Below are 15898 nucleotides of genomic sequence, written 5' to 3' on the forward strand. Positions count from 1 at the left end.
GGCACCAAGCACCCAGGGGAGCGGTGTGTTGAAGGGTGGTGGTTCCCGGGAGGGAAAGGCCTCCCCTCTCGCCGAACACCTGAAGGCGCAGGCCTTGGAAGAAGCTGCAGCCTACCACGACCCATCACCCTGCTTGCATCCGTGCTGCCTGTTCCTTAGGGATTCTTAGGAAAGGGGTCAGCAGGGATTAGGCTGCTGGATGAATTAATTGTTCTGGCAGGACAGAAATTTTTCAGCCCAGGTCACCCTAGGCAGGCTCAGAAATAGCTCGCATGGAGCTATGCAGAAGGACCTCAGGCCCACAGCCTCAGTGCAAGCACCAGCCCTGGGTCTCCTTCTGGACAGGCAGAGCCTCCCCTAACCCATACCACCCACAGCACCCTGCAACGTCCTGCTAGCTGGGCCTTGCTGTTGTCTGTCTGCTTTCTCCAGCCCGTGTCAGAAGGAAACAACATACAGCGTTGATCCAGTTATATTTATTTCATAATCTGAAGGCTTACCATAAGAGAGTAGTTCCTCTGATGCCCCTGTATGGCTGTTTCTGGCTAGCTACGCAAATACTGGAGCAAACCAAAAATAACTTTGACTTCAACCCTGGGTCCAGGCTTGCCTAATACAATTTTCAAGTCTGCTGTAACAAATGTTCTTCCCTACATACCTACGAGGCATGGTGCAAAATATTTATTGGGAAGGGAAATGAAAGGAAACTTCCTGAGGTGAAGTCAGTACAATTTTTGCTTTTCTCCAGTGCTCATTATTCTAGCGTAAAGTATCTTAGCTTCAGAGGTTTCCCCGTAACAGATAAGTACAAGGCTTCAGCTTTCTTATAGGTGGCCATTATTGGCTAATAGGATGAACTAGGGAAACCAAAACCCCCACGTGTGCTGCAACAGGTATTTTCCACATTTATCCAGCATCCCAAACTGCTTCAGTAATTGAATTGGTGACAAATTTCACCACTTTGCAGTGCCGGAGACTCCCTAGCCCTGTTTCAAAGGAATAAGGCATTTGAACCACAGCAACTGAACAAGTGAATAAAATGCATCCTTTTTACAAACTATCACTCCAGATCAACCAAAAACTCTTATGCATCCTCACAAAAATCCCCTGCAGGTGCTACTTTCCTGGAGGCAGAGATGGGAGAGCACGTCAAGGACAGAATCACAGCCTGTTTAGAGGATCTGCATGAGTCCTTCCCTGAGCTGCCCCTGGAAGCACCACGCTCTTGCACGTGCTCTTTCCCAGAAAAACATGTCGTTTAGGTGCAGATACAGCCTCCTTAATCTTTGTACTATCCTTATCAAAAGCAGCAGCTTGGGTTGATGCAGGTAACAATTTCTCAGGGTTTATCTCTTTCATTCCTCCCATAGTTCATTCTTTAATATGGAGGAGAAAGTACAAATGAATTCCTCCTACTTCTGTGTCAGCCACATGGCAGCACAATTTATTGTACCACCCATAAAACAGAGCCAGCTTAAAACTGGATCACCTTTCCAGTACAGTGACTTCTACATACACTTCAAAACTGTACTGTTCTGATATTGGGCTTGTCATTGCAACAGTGTCAGCTTCAGTCCCTTTGGACACCAAATTCTTTCCGATTTATTACAGTCTGTAATTATTAACTCTTATCCTCTTTTTTGTTTTGTTTTGTTTTGTCTAGAAAGAGCAGGCTATATGAGAATTTGAAAAACTACTGCTAGCATTTCTTATTCCCCAGACTTGGTTGAGACCCAATGAATGTTTTTAACGAATCACAGTTAGACAGAGATCCTCTTGTACTACCAAGTTCTTATTAGTGTGCCACGGTCATTCCTTGTTTGTTCCCTATACAAATGCATTCATTCCAAATAGAGCTTTGGACAGAAGGTGTAATTTAACCCGTTATTTTATTCAGTATCTTCTTCTAAGTCTTTTGAACTTTCCAGAACACCTTCTGCTATTTTAAAATGTTTTCTTTTTCCTTTCTTTCATTTTCTTTTTTTTTTCTTTTTCTTCTTCTTTTTCTTCTTCTTTTTCTCTCTCCTTTTTTCTTTTTCTTTTTCTTTTTTCTTTTTCTTTTTTTTTCTTTTTTTCCTTTTCTTATTTTTTTTCTTTTTCCTTTCTTGTCCTTTTCTCTTCCTCTTCCTCTTCTACCATTTTTCTTTTCCTGTGCCTTTTCTTTGCCTTTACCTTTTACTTTCTCTTTCCTTTTTCCAATTTAATGAAGACTCTTTGATGTTCCAAAACACATTTTCTTCCATCAGGCCCAGTTATAATTCCCCAGTCAGGTCTAACATCTGTATCTGTCTGAGCAGCTGCACTCTCTCACTGACGCACTGATGCACTAAAATAAACGCCCAAGATGTAGCTTAGTGGTTCTGAATCAATTTGAAAAGCTATAATAGTGTCCTCCTTCTGGAAGCATCTTGTTTACTAGCTACAACAGTGATAATCTCTGAGTTATGAGTGCTTAGGGTAAATAATGACAACCACTAGGTTTTTCTTTAAATTAATCACAAAATGCTGTTTCCTGAAGATACGCCAGTTTGCAATTCTGGTGCCTATGTAAGAATTAATGCACATGGCAGTCATCTAAATTTAGCTGGTTTTGCCAATATTCTCTGGGCTTGCTCTTCCTGCATTTAGCTGATCCATCACCTGGGAGCTGCCAGCATTCCTCCAAAGGACTAATGTTTCTCAGATGCAGTAGCCACGCAGAGACCAGAAGCAAAGCGATGAAATGAAGTATCAATTACCTGACAAGACACTTGTCACAATCTGTACCTTTAGCTCTTACAGCCACTTTGGAGTTCTGCTGTGGCAGATGGGTACCTGCCTTTAACAGTCATCATCACACCAGTCTTTAAGAGCCACTATGCCACTAAATACAGACCCCTCTCCAGGGTAGCAAGTGCCATAGAAAATCCATAGATCCCCCCTCAGACTTACCATAAAAACAGCTCAAGGCCCAAATTTTGTGTAGGTATTGTGCTGCACTGAGAGGCAAGTAAGGAAAACAACTGCCAGAGAATGAGCATCTTCCAAACAGACCCATCACTAGGGAAATGGTCTCTCTCAAGCTGATAGGATCATGTGCCCTGTAACAGCTAAAAAGCTAGTCCACTAGCATTAGAAATGCTTAGGTCAGATAATACAATTTGTCCACATCTCCACAGAACGTTTTCCTCAATTATGAAGTTTTGTATAACTCTGTCTATGTTTCCATGTCTCAACTCAGAGATGAGATTTCTTCGTGCTTGCTTGAGAGAATAGTCTGTAATCAAATGCATGGGGTTTGACTTCTGCTTTTCCACATAAATTTTCCACTTCTATCAGGATTCTTTATTCAAATCCCACCAATCCTGTGTTCATATATCCAGTTTATTATTCCAAGATTTTTCTCTCTAGTACAAATATTTACATGTATTTGGCCCCATCCTCCACAATTATTCACATATGTGCTTTGAATTCACCAAAGCATTAAACACACACTTATTTCTGACCACATCTCTCGAGAAAATTAGCTCACGTGCATTTTAAAATGTGCTTAACTGAAGTGAGGCCACTCTGATTATCACTTTTTATTATTATTATTGTTAATAATAATAATAATTTATTTCTTATTTATTTCCCAATATGATAATCTCATTTGAGAACAGTATTCATGCATGAGCCATTCTTTAAAATCTCATTTTCATTCTTGCTCCTCAGTTCTATTACCATCCTGCTCATTAGGACTGAACCAGTACCATACTCTGAGCACTGGTCAGGCTTTTATGCTCTGTTCCTCAGAAGCATGGAAGCATGAGCATTACTGTTAAGCAGCCTCATAGTGTGAGTGAAATTAAGTGATTTGTTTGTCTTTTGATAGTCATTCCAGTATTTCAGAGGGAACCAGGTGTCTAACAGAATGGTAGTCCCCAGGATGATTTGTTTCTCTGTTTTAGATGTTAATTAGCACTGCATTTACTTTTCCTCTGTTCTATTGCATTCCCAGCAATCTGTGGCTGCTCAGAACTAATTAGCAGTCATGCAATAAATCCATTTGCTAATTCCCTAGAATATCTGGGATGCCTCTCATCTGTATATCCTGCTATGGCCACAATCAAACATTCCTCATTGCTTACCTTACATACTGTTTGACAATAATTCTTTCCTGAAGATGTAATCGTCCAGCTTAATTTTTCTTGCTACAATTTTCACATGAAAAATTTCAGAATTCTGACTCATGACAGTAGCTGACTAGCTCTTCCATACTGCTTCCCCCCTGATCCCAAACAGATTTACCTCATCTGCCCAATGTTATGCTACCTCTGGAATATTTGACTTCTCTTAAGCCACATGAGCAAGCAGTTTGTATTTCTGCTGACCTCTCCTTATCCCAAACCTGGCACTGAGTCCTTCTCAATGGCCATTGCAATTGGGCAAAACATAATTCTTGTGCTGAGTGAGATTTGAAAAAAGCACCGAGCCTGTTCCTGTTTGGGAGTCTCTCTTTTCTTCTGGCACAGCTGTGGGTGCAGAAATGGGAAGACAGAACAGGGTTTTTTATTACAACTCTTTGGCACAGACTTTACTAAGCATTTCGTCTTTCAGCAAAACAAGTTCATTAAAACCAGCTTGTGAGTCCCAACAGTGAGACCAAAATGCTCAGGACACTCATGTGCTTAGTGTCTCTCAGCAGCTGCTTTCCCCGCTCATGGTCTAATTGAGTCCTGGTCTTTTCCACAGCTCCACTCTGACATGGATAGAGGAGATGGTTCCATCAAATACATCCTCTCGGGAGAGGGAGCTGGCATTGTGTTTACAATCGATGATACCACAGGGGACATTCATGCCATTCAGAGACTGGACCGGGAAGAAAGGTCGCAGTACACCCTGAGGGCACAGGCTCTGGACAGGAGAACAGGCAGGCCAATGGAACCAGAGTCGGAGTTCATCATCAAAATCCAAGACATCAATGACAATGAGCCCAAATTCCTGGATGGACCATATGTAGCCTCTGTACCGGAAATGTCACCTGTGGGTAAGACAGATTTTGTGGAGTCTCTTCCCCCTACAGCCAAACTAGAAATGGTCAACAAATCATCAATTCCCTGACTCCTTGGACTCAGTTTTTGCCCTTTGTGAAAGCTGTAGGACAGGAGAGCTTCCCCATGGGTGCCTGGTTGTCTCAGAAGAAGGAATGTAAGCTTTACACCACCATCCACTGGGCACCTCTAAAAAGGAAATATGTTAAGGGGGGCTGGAGAGCTCAAAAAGGATGTAATTTGAACGTCATCTTCAGACAACCTGCAGTAATGTAGCGCCACTTTTCCCCTGCCATCAGATGGTAGTAATGGTAATGACCATTAGACATCCATTACCAGCCAGAAAATAACACAGTTCTAGAAACTAGAAACTGTGCTAGGTCATACTGAGAGCTGAAATACTGTCCAGGAGCCCTTGAAATCCTATAGACATGACAACAATTTTTAGCAACTTTGTTCCTTCTAAACCTGTAAGCCTGCATCCCAAAGATCTGGTGCTATTTGCTCTGCACTTTCTTAGAAAGTGAGATCATGTCAAAAACAGTCCTGTTATTGCAGTGCTGACAGAAGTCAAATCGCAGCATACCTACCTACACTGTCACCATATAGCAATTCCAATAGTCACATAAAATACTACTTTTTCTGGATTTTTTTCTTTCTTTTGGAGATGCATATTGCTTTTTGGCCCAGTGACATCGTTACAGAGATATTATGAGATAAATCACATGTTCTGAAGTTACCGATACGCTTCAACTTCTCATTCTTCAATATAATGTTGACATAAAGCTAGAGAAAAGTATCAAATTCAAAAGTTCCACTCAGAAATAATATTTGTTAATATTAGCAAGTAGTTTGAATTCGTGGTTATTTTCCAATGAGTATATAGTAACACTAGATTTGTTTCTAACACAAAACATTATGTAGAAGAGTAGATACATTCATAAAGGCATTGTCTGACATTTTAAGGAGTCAAAACTCTCATATATTTCAGTTATGTCTCACCTTCTCCTTGCTCTTGATAAATTACATCACCTACAAGCCATTATTAGCTTTAGAGGAAGCAGACCTTGAAAACCAATTGAAGAAAAAAAAAAAAAAAAAAAGGATATGCATCTATGCAGAGTCCACAAGGCACTTTAGCAGGGTATAATCTCTAGTCCATGCAGTGTAAACTGCAATGCCGCAGAGAGATTATCTCAGAGAGACATCCCTTCATGCTCAATATTTGTGGATAATTTACATCCTTAGTCAACCTACAGCATCCATGGCAATTTGTGATTTATGTCAGAATAGCTATAGATGTTATTAGAAATGATTTAAATAACATTTTAAAGCAAAAAAAAAGGGAGGGAACGAAGCAAGTAGCATATTACTAATCACTGTCTGCAAACAACCACAAAGTACTGTTAGATCAGCAATTTTACAACTATGGTACATAGAGTACTTGCACTTTTATATCTTCTTAAAGATGCTTGATGAATTTATGCCTATTAATCTCTAGTGCTAATGAGATACAAGTATGAGCAATAAGTACAAACACTTCCAGCATCAAATGGAGAAATATGGGAAAGCTTGTTAGACATTTCAATTTGTTTTGAACTGTGCACTTTTCAAGACAGCTCTTTATCCCACAAGGTCTTACCTCATGTTTGGTTTTGTTTAGTTTTGTTTTGTTGTTTTATTTTTTCAGGAACCTCTGTTATCCAAGTGACAGCAACAGATGCTGATGACCCAACCTATGGGAACAGTGCGAGAGTAGTGTACAGTATTCTCCAAGGACAACCATATTTCTCTGTGGACTCTCGGACAGGTATATCATTTCACCAGGGAATGAGCCAGTGTAAAAACTGAAAGAAAACATTTCAAGCAGAAAGAAAAAGCAGTGCATCATGACTGTGGCCACAGAAACATGTTTCTATGGCTTGGAGCCAATATAGGGCAGCTCTCTTAAAGGGTTAGAGCACAACTGTTGTAATGAACCCCAGAAGAAGGATGTGCTCTCTGCAGTGATATGTTCATCTGAATGACCATCTTCTGCTGTTAGGGAGTTGTGTGTTCAATGCTCCAAACATCCTTGTTGCCTTTATCACTGCAATGATGACTTCAACAGATGTAGTTGGTAACCAGAACTGGAAAGTACAAGTTGAAGGATGCAGTTATCTAGAGTAGTTTTACCTAAGGGTGTTCTTGTTAATAACCTTAAATTTATCTACAAGACAACCTCTCTGTTTTACTTGCTTTCTCACTCTTTTTTCTGTATATATCTAAGGATTATATCCAAAAGAGGAATCTGACAGGTTTTGACAGTTTCTAAAGGGCATCTGTAGTGCTAAGGTCAGAAAATCATGAGATGATAGTCACTGCTGAGCCATAGGGTACAAAATAAGAAGAATAAAAAATAAATTACATAATCCACTTCTGAAAGTTAGCAGTTTATGGAGTAGGTGCATTATCCAAAGACAAACTTCTATGTGGCAAGTCACCCCTATACCATATAAGCAAAACAGTAATGTTCATTTCGGAATCAGCTTATAAAACACGGACAAATAAGGGCATAATTTTTGTTAGTGTTGAATGATTTCTAAGAAAGCAGAGGCAATATTCAGCTTCAGATCCAGTATAGATTTAACAACTAGAGTGCAATTTAGGCAGAAGATAGGTCCCTAAGTACAAAATCATGTACTTGGTTGCTATTTAACCCAGAAAATGTCCTCTTTCTCCATTTAGAAACTTCCCAGTCATTTAGTCCTGCATCTCAGGACATATTCAGGGCAGTCTCAGCCTTCACAAGCAGTCATCGGGGCACCCATTTAGGCTACACACAGTTGTGATCCAGAAACTGTTCTCCCATCACAGGCACAGAATTCAAATCAGCTTCCCAAACCGACCTGCAGCATTCACTAACCCACAAAATGCAATTGTCCCTCTCACATTCTCCTAAGCAGAAGTGGTCCATAAATCATCACCAATTCCTTTGCAGTGATGGCTAGTGAGTAAAGCACCTGGTGATGGGCAACCCATTTCAATACATTCCTCTGCTAGCAGCACTTGGAGTCTATCATTCACCTCCCAATATAACCTAGCTCAAGAATAGTGGTTCTGTTCTTGTTCTGTTGCTGGCCTCACAGGTGTCGTATTAATGTATATGTAAATCACTTCAAGGACAGGCTGAGATTCTCCTCCTACTTTTTCCCAGAGTACTTTTATGGCCTATTCATGATCATATTCCCCTAGAAGGTAGAAAATGTGGATTTAAATCCCCTCAAGTGCAGTAGGCAAAGGCACCTGAGTCTCCCTCATCCCAAGAAACCATTTGTCTGTTATATAAAAGAAGGAACATTGCCTCTGCTCTTTACTATTTTTTTATGAGTGAGCCCAACTCAGTCTGCTGAAAGAAATGATACCTGCACCTAATTTTGGAGGATCTGAGCCCTTCCCACAAGAAGGGATTATTCCTTTGCTGACCACTTGTGTGCAGCAGCGTAGGAGACTCCCTACTCTGCATGGCCACTCCTCTGGGTTCTTCTTGGAGAAGTATTACCCCCCTCCACCAGACATTACATAGGGAGGCCAAGCATCCAGGTGATGGGGACCTTGTAAAAACCTACATTTTCCTTTAAAAAAAATGCCAGTTATCTGCACTGCTTTCCCAGAAAAGCCAAACCTGTCAGAGGAGGATGGACCCAGAGGTGGGAGAAGAGGGAGTGTGGGACTCTGACGTGGCTCTGAGTGCTGGTGTGCTGAACTGGCCCTCATCTAGGGACAAGAGGCCCCAAATGTAGGCACTAATGTCTTTTTTAGATCTAGCTTGTGCTGTATTAAGGACAAGCCAGGAGTGGAAATTCTCTACAAAATGTTTGTTTATGGAGAAAATACTTTCCAAAGTGCTATGCGTTTTCATATCTTATTTACATTCATGGGAATTGAGGAGCTACAGCACTTCACGGGAGTCGCTCAGCTTTGCAAGATGAGGCTCTTAAGGACTCCGGGTAGCACGAATAAAATAGTGCAGTGTGAGTTGTTCAGTTCTGGTCGCTATTTCTTTCCTTTTACATACCGCGATAATTGTCAATGCAATATCTTTTTACTGCTTTTTTATTAAACCCATACATTGTCTGTCTGCTAAAAATAATGACTAAACGCGCATCACTCAGGCCAGCGGTGTCCGGATGTGCAAGCAGCGCATGTTGAGATGCGCGAACAGGATGGGTGCTGGGGCTGAGGGGGACGGGTGCTGAGACACCCACGTATACCACAGCCGTGTGGTGGGACACCCACACATACTGTGGCCCCTGTGGTGGGACACCCACATGTACCACAGCTGTGTGGTGGGACACCCACATGCACCATGGCCATGTGGTGGGACACCCACATGTACCACAGCCGTGTGGTGGGACACCCAAACGTACCACAGTCATGTAGTGGGACACCCACATGTACCACAGCTGTGTGGTGGGACACCCACAAGTACCACAGCTGTGTGGTGGGACACCCACATGTACCACAGCTGTGTGGTGGGACACCCACAAGTACCACGGCCGTGCGGTGGGACACCCCTATACCCCTGCCCGGCGTGGCATGGACCCTGCGCGCTGCAGTGTCCCGGTCCCGGGGCCGGCTGCTGGCAGCCTCCATCGGAGAAGCGTTGCTGCCACCTCACGGCCTGTCGCAGAAGCGTCTCCCCTCAGCAAAGGGACGGCCACCCCTGCCCTCACGCTCCCACAGGGGCGACATTTCCAGCTCCCCACAAACTGTTCCCGTCGCCCCCGGCCTAGGAGGCGAGCAAAGCCCGTGGCCTGCCTCGGCTTGCCTCCAGGGCTGCGTGTGGAGGGGCGCCCTGTAAAACTCGTCGTGGTCTAGCTTTTCACGGATCACATTGCTTCCACCTTTTGTGTGGACGTTTTCAGCCTGAGCAGGGCCGTAATTCAGCGCTGTGCACTGTTTTCCCGAAATACTTTTCCAGCTCCCTTGGAAGGCAGCGTTTTAATTTTGAACAGACAGCCTGCCCCACAGCCGATGCACTTGAACTGGGCTCCTTTGAAATTCACACCTTCTGTTAACCTAAATTTAATTTGGGTGACTATTACTGTGCCAGCAAAGGTGAGACTGAATGCAGAGTCTGGTCTCGTTTGTAGGGAGCATGATGCAGGAGCAAGACCACCCTACCTTGTTTGTGCACTCTCTAATGACCATTTCTTTTGCTCCCGAAACTGCTTTCCCCCCTCAATCTCACAGGCTTAATTAGGACAGCTCTGATGAACATGGACAGAGAAGCAAAAGAATATTATGAAGTGATTATCCAGGCCAAGGATATGGGTGGACAGCTGGGAGGATTAGCTGGAACAACCACAGTCAACATCACCCTCTCTGATGTCAATGACAACCCACCCAGATTTCCACAAAGTGAGTATCCACCACATCAGGATGGGCAGAAAGGGGTGGCTGAGCTGCACAGCTGCTATTTGCTCTCATTACAGCTATTTTCCAACTCAGTATAGCGATAACTGGAGATGAGCAGAATATGAGATCAAAGAAGGAACTTTCCTTCAGAAAATGTCAAAACAGAGTGTTCAATAGTCTGTCTTTCAAAAAAGGTTTCCAACTGCCAAAATCATCAAAAGCAACACTTTTTTTAAAGGGAGGAAAATTAATTTACAAAAGAGAGAAAGAAAGAGAGAGAAAGAGAGAGAGAGAGAGAGAGAGAGAGAAAGAAAGAAAGAGAGAAAGAATCACAGAGTCACAGAATCACAGAATAGTCTAGGTTGGAAGAGACCTCCAAGATCACCGAGTCCAACCTCTGACCTAACACTAACAAATCTTCCACTAAACCATATCCCTAAGCTCTACATCTAAACGTCTTTTAAAGACCTCCAGGGATGGTGACTCCACCACTTCCCTGGGCAGCCTATTCCCGTGACTAACAACCCTTTCAGTAAAGAAGGCCTCACCAGAGCTGAGTACAGGGGGACAATCACTTCCCTAGCCCTGCTGGCCACGCTGTTTCTTATACAAGCCAGGGTGCTGCTGGCCTTCTTGGCCACCTGAGCACACTGCTGGCTCATATTCAGCTGACTCTCAACCAATACTCCCAGGTCCTTCTCTGACAGGCAGCTTTCTAACCTCTCATCTCCCAGCCTGTAGCTCTGTTTGGGGTTGTTGTGCCCCAGATGTAGGACCCGGCATTTGGCCTTGTTGAACTTCATACCGTTGGCCTCAGCCCCTCGGTCCAGCCTATCCAGATCTTCCTGCAGAGCCTTCCTACCCTCGAGCAGATCGACACACGCACCTAACTTGGTGTCGTCTGCAAACTTACTGAGGGTGCACTCGATCCCCTCATCCAGATCATCAATAAAGATGTTAAAGAGGACTGGCCCCAGTACCGAGCCCTGGGGGACTCCGCTAGTGACCGGCCTCCAACTGGATTTGACTCCATTCACCACAACTCTCTGGGCTCGGCCATCCAGCCAGCTCTTAACCCAACAAAGTGTATGCCAGTCCAAGCCATGAGCAGCCAGTTTCCTGAGGAGAATGCTGTGGGGAATGGTGTCAAAAGCCTTACTGAAGTCAAGGTAGACCACATCCACAGCCTTTCCCTCGTCCACTAAGCGTGGTCACTCTGCCCAAGACAGCCCCCGACCACCACATCTCCCAACAGTCCTTCTCTGTTAGTGAACAGAAGGTCTAGCGGGGCACCTCTCCTGGTAGGTTCGCCAACCAGCTGCGTCAGGAAGTTATCTTCCACGCTCTCCAGAAACCTCCTGGACTGCTTTCTCTGGGCTGTGTTGTGCTTCCAGGATATGTCTGGGAAGATAAAGTCCCCCACAAGAACAAGCACTGACGATTTTGCAACTTCTGCCAGCTGTCTGGAGAACTCCTCATCCAGGTTTGGCGGTCTATAACAGACCCCCATCAGGCCTTGTTGGCCTCTCCGCTGATCCTAACCCATAGCGACTCAACCTTGTCATTCCCAGCCTCAAGTTTGACGACACCAAAACACTCTCTAATATAGAGAGCCACTCCACCACCCCTTCTGTGCTGCCTGTCCCTTCTGAAGAGCCTATAGCCAGACATTGCAGCACTCCAGTCACGAGAGTGGTCCCACCACATTTCCGTGATGGCAACCAAGTCATAGCCGGCCTGCTGCACAATGGCTTCCAGCTCCTCCTGCTTGTTGCCCATGCTGCATGCATTAGTGTAGAAGCACTTCAGCTGGGCCTTAGCCTTCTCCCCCAGCCTTGCCATTGCTCCCCCTGGAACACCTCCAACAGGCTTTGTTTCATCCCCGTCCCTCTTCTTACCTAGTTTAAAGCCCTCTCAATGAGCCCTGCCAGCTCCTGGGCTAGGATCCGTTTTCCCCTTGGAGACAGTTGGGACCCGTCTGCAGCCATCAGGCTGGGTGCCGAGTAAAGCTCCCTGTGGTCGAAGAAAGCATAAAATTCCTGTGTTGGCACCAGCCTCTGAGCCACGTGTTTATCAGGTGGGCTTTCTGTGTCCTCTCTGAACCATTCCCTGCCACTGTAGGGATGGACAAAAACACCACCTGTACTCCCGCTCCATCCACTAACCGTCCCAGCCCCCTGAAGTCCCGCTTGATAGTCATCAGGCTTCTCTCATCAATGTTATCACTGCCAGCCTGGACTATCAGTAGCGGGTAGTAATCAGAGGGGCGAACCAGGTTGGGAAGCTTCCTGGCAACATCCCTGACCCTGGCCCCAGGGAGGCAGCAGACTTCCCTACGGGTGGGGTCAGGCCGACAGATAGGGCCCTCCGTTCCCCTGAGAAGGGAGTCGCCCACCACGATCACCCTTCTTTCTTTCTTGGTGGAAGCAGTCTTGAGGCGTGGAGCAGACTTCCTTGCCCTAGGCTTCCTGGGTAAACTTTCCACCACACCCTCTTCCACACACTCTCTCAAGCTCCAGGGCCTCCAATCTGTTGCATAAGAGCACCTGGGAGGGTGGGGCAGGTAGGAGGGGGGGCGTTTCCTGCAACGCCGAGCAGGGACCTGTCTCCATTCCTCCTCCACTCCTGGGTCCCCTCTCTCTGCCCGACAGTGACCGGGCAGGGGGCCCACCCCCATCTGGGGAGTCTCACCCCGGTGCCTCTCCTTCAGGCCTTGCAGGGAGTTGCTCCACCAGTCTGTCTCCCGCTCGCGCTCCCTGATGGCCCTCAACCTCTCCACCTCCTCGAGTTCTGCAACCAGGCGGACCAGGTCATCCACCTGCTCACACCTCACGCACACGGTGTCTCTGCCGCCCTCGGATGGCAGCAGCAGGCTCTGGCACTCCCTGCACCCAGAGACCTGACCTGCCGCATTTCTGAGCAGGCACTCTGGGTGGCTACAGGCTTTCTAGAGAGAGCTCTCTGCCTAGCGTGGACCATCGCGGCCCAGCTAGTGGTAGAAAGTCGTCAGATGAGTTGATCTTAGGGGCGGGGGGATCGCACTGCCCTCCCTGCTCGCCCTCCCTGCGGGAACTGCAGCGCAAACGGTCGCGCCCGGCCCTGTCGGCCCGTCCTGGTCGCCGCGCTCCCCAGGGGCTGCTTTTGAACGGCCGGGGAGGGGGCGCTGCTGGCTCCGCCTACGCCTCGTCAGCCTCCCTCAGGGGGGCTGCCGGGCTGTGGCGGCTCCCTCGGCTGCCTCGAGTGGCCTCGATGCGGGGAAAATAGCCCTGCCTGTCCCCATCCCCCGCTCCGCTGCAGAACGCGTCTGCCCCGGAGCCGATCGCCTCAGCACGCTCTCCTCTGAGATCCCACCCCAGGCTCTGCTCTGTGATGCCACGCTAACCTATCCTCCATGGCGCCACACTATGCTCCCCGCTGTGATGCCACCCTAGGCTCCCCTCTGTGTTTTAAAAAGGCTCTACGCTGATGCCACACTATGCTCCCCTCTGTGATGCCACATAAGGCTCTCCTCCGTAATGCCACAGTAGGATGTCCTCTTTGATGCCACACAAAGCTCACCACTGTGATGCCGCACTAGGATGTCCACTCTAATGACACACTAGGTTCTGCTCTGTGATGCCACACCAGGTTCTACTCTGTGATGTCACAATAGTCTCTCTTCTTTGATGCCATACTAGGCTGTCCTCTGTGATGCCACATGAGGCTCTCTTCTGTGATGCCACATAAGGCACTCTTCTGTGATTCCACATCAGGATGCCCTCTGTGAAACCACAGCAGGCTCTTCTCTGTGATGGCACACCAGGCTATCCTCTGTGACGCCACACTACGCTCTCCTCTGTGATGCCACACTAGGCTGTTCTCTCTGATGCCAGATTAGATGGGCCTCTTTGATGCCACACCAGGGCCTCCTCTGTCATGCCACAACACACTCTCATGTCTGATGCCACACCAGGCTCTTATCTGTGATTCCACTCTAGGCTATCATCTGTGATGCCACACCCGGCGCTCCTCTGTTATGCCACACCAGGCTCTCCTGTGTGACGCCACATGACACTCCCCTCCATAATGCCACACCAGGCTCTCCTCTGTGATGCTACACTAGACTCTCCGCTGTGATGCCACACCAGGCTCTCCTCTGTTATGACACACTAGGCTGTCCTATATATGGTGCCACACTACGATGTCCTCTGTGATTCCACACAATGCTGCCCTCTGTGTTGCCACACCAGGACCTACTGTGTGATGCCACACTAGGATGTCCTCTGTGATGCCACATGAGCATGTCCTCTGTGATACCGACCTTCGTTCTCCTCTGATGTCACATTAGGCTCTCCTTTGTGATGCCACACTAGGCCCTCCCCTCTGTGATGCCACATGAGGCCCTCCTGTTTGATACCACAATAACCTCTCCTCTGTGATGCCACAATAAGCTCTCATCTGTGTTGCCACACTAGGCTCTCTTCTTTGATGCCATACTGGGCTGTCCTGTGTGACTCCACATGAGGCTCTACGCTGTGATGCCACACTAGGCTCGTCTCTGTGATGCCACATCAGGATCTCCTCTGTGATGCCACACTATGCTCTCATCTGTGATGCTACACTAGGACATCTTCTGTGATGCCACACTAGACAGTCCTCTGTGATGCCACACCAGACCCCCCTCCATGATGCCACAGCAGGTTCTCATGTGTGGTGCCACACTAGGCAGTCCTCTTTGATGCCACACGAGGCCCTCCTCTGTGTGATGACACACGAGGCTCTCCTCTGGGATGCCACTCCAGGCTTTCCTCTGTGATGCCACACTAGCCTTTTCTCTGTGGTGCCACACTAGGCTCTCTTCTGTGATGCCACACCAGGCTCTCCTGTTTGATGCCACACTAGGCTCTCCTCTGTGATGATGCCACACCAGCGCAAGAGACATCAATAAAGAGTAAAATCCAAGAGGCTCCCTAATTGCTGTGTTGTGCCCGTTACTCTGCACGTACTGCTTCATGGGGCTGCACAGACCAGAGAGGAGGTGATTTCTGCCACTGCCTGCAGATTTACCTGCTGCCATACCAATTCCCACCACATCTGCTGCTGAAACTGTCACCTGGCAAAAATAAGTGGCCAACCTCCCTTTTAAATAAAAGAGGGATTGTACTTCAGGCAGGATGCGAGCACATGGCACTGTTTTGGTACACAGCTGTGCTAAGGACTTCCTTCAGACCCAGAGCAAGTCATTTATCCTGTTATTATTGGATCCCTGTCTACAAAACAGATAATGGCTTACTCCACCTTAGCTACTCTGCCCACAAGGCCAGGGGAGCAGCTCTCATTCTGTGTGTGGATAATGGCCACTGCAATGTATCAGAATTATTAAAAGAAAAATTACACTATTTAGCTACTTTTGCTGTAACGCTCTCCCTGCCAGGCTCTGCCTGCTACTCATTGTCCTGTCTATGCAAGTAAACACCATGACAGCATCTGAAAGCAAAACACAGCTG

The 15898-nt window shown here is 46.7% G+C and overlaps 1 protein-coding gene across 2 annotated transcripts in view; it reads left to right on the forward strand.

Annotated features, from left to right (window-relative positions):
• The window catches only part of LOC118162054 (cadherin-20-like), a 91893-nt gene extending 81221 nt beyond the window's left edge, over window positions 1-10672 (forward strand). For both annotated transcript variants that reach the window (XM_035317973.1, XM_035317974.1), the window contains 3 exons: window positions 4714-5008; window positions 6703-6822; window positions 10248-10672. In XM_035317973.1, coding sequence (XP_035173864.1) covers window positions 4714-5008; window positions 6703-6822; window positions 10248-10510 — 678 coding nt within the window. In that variant the 3' untranslated portion in view covers window positions 10511-10672. The remainder of the gene's footprint in view (window positions 1-4713; window positions 5009-6702; window positions 6823-10247) is intronic.
• Window positions 10673-15898: the final 5226 nt, after the last annotated feature.

This window comes from Oxyura jamaicensis, chromosome 2 (genome assembly GCF_011077185.1).
Source record: "Oxyura jamaicensis isolate SHBP4307 breed ruddy duck chromosome 2, BPBGC_Ojam_1.0, whole genome shotgun sequence".
Classification (NCBI taxonomy): Eukaryota; Metazoa; Chordata; class Aves; order Anseriformes; family Anatidae; genus Oxyura; species Oxyura jamaicensis.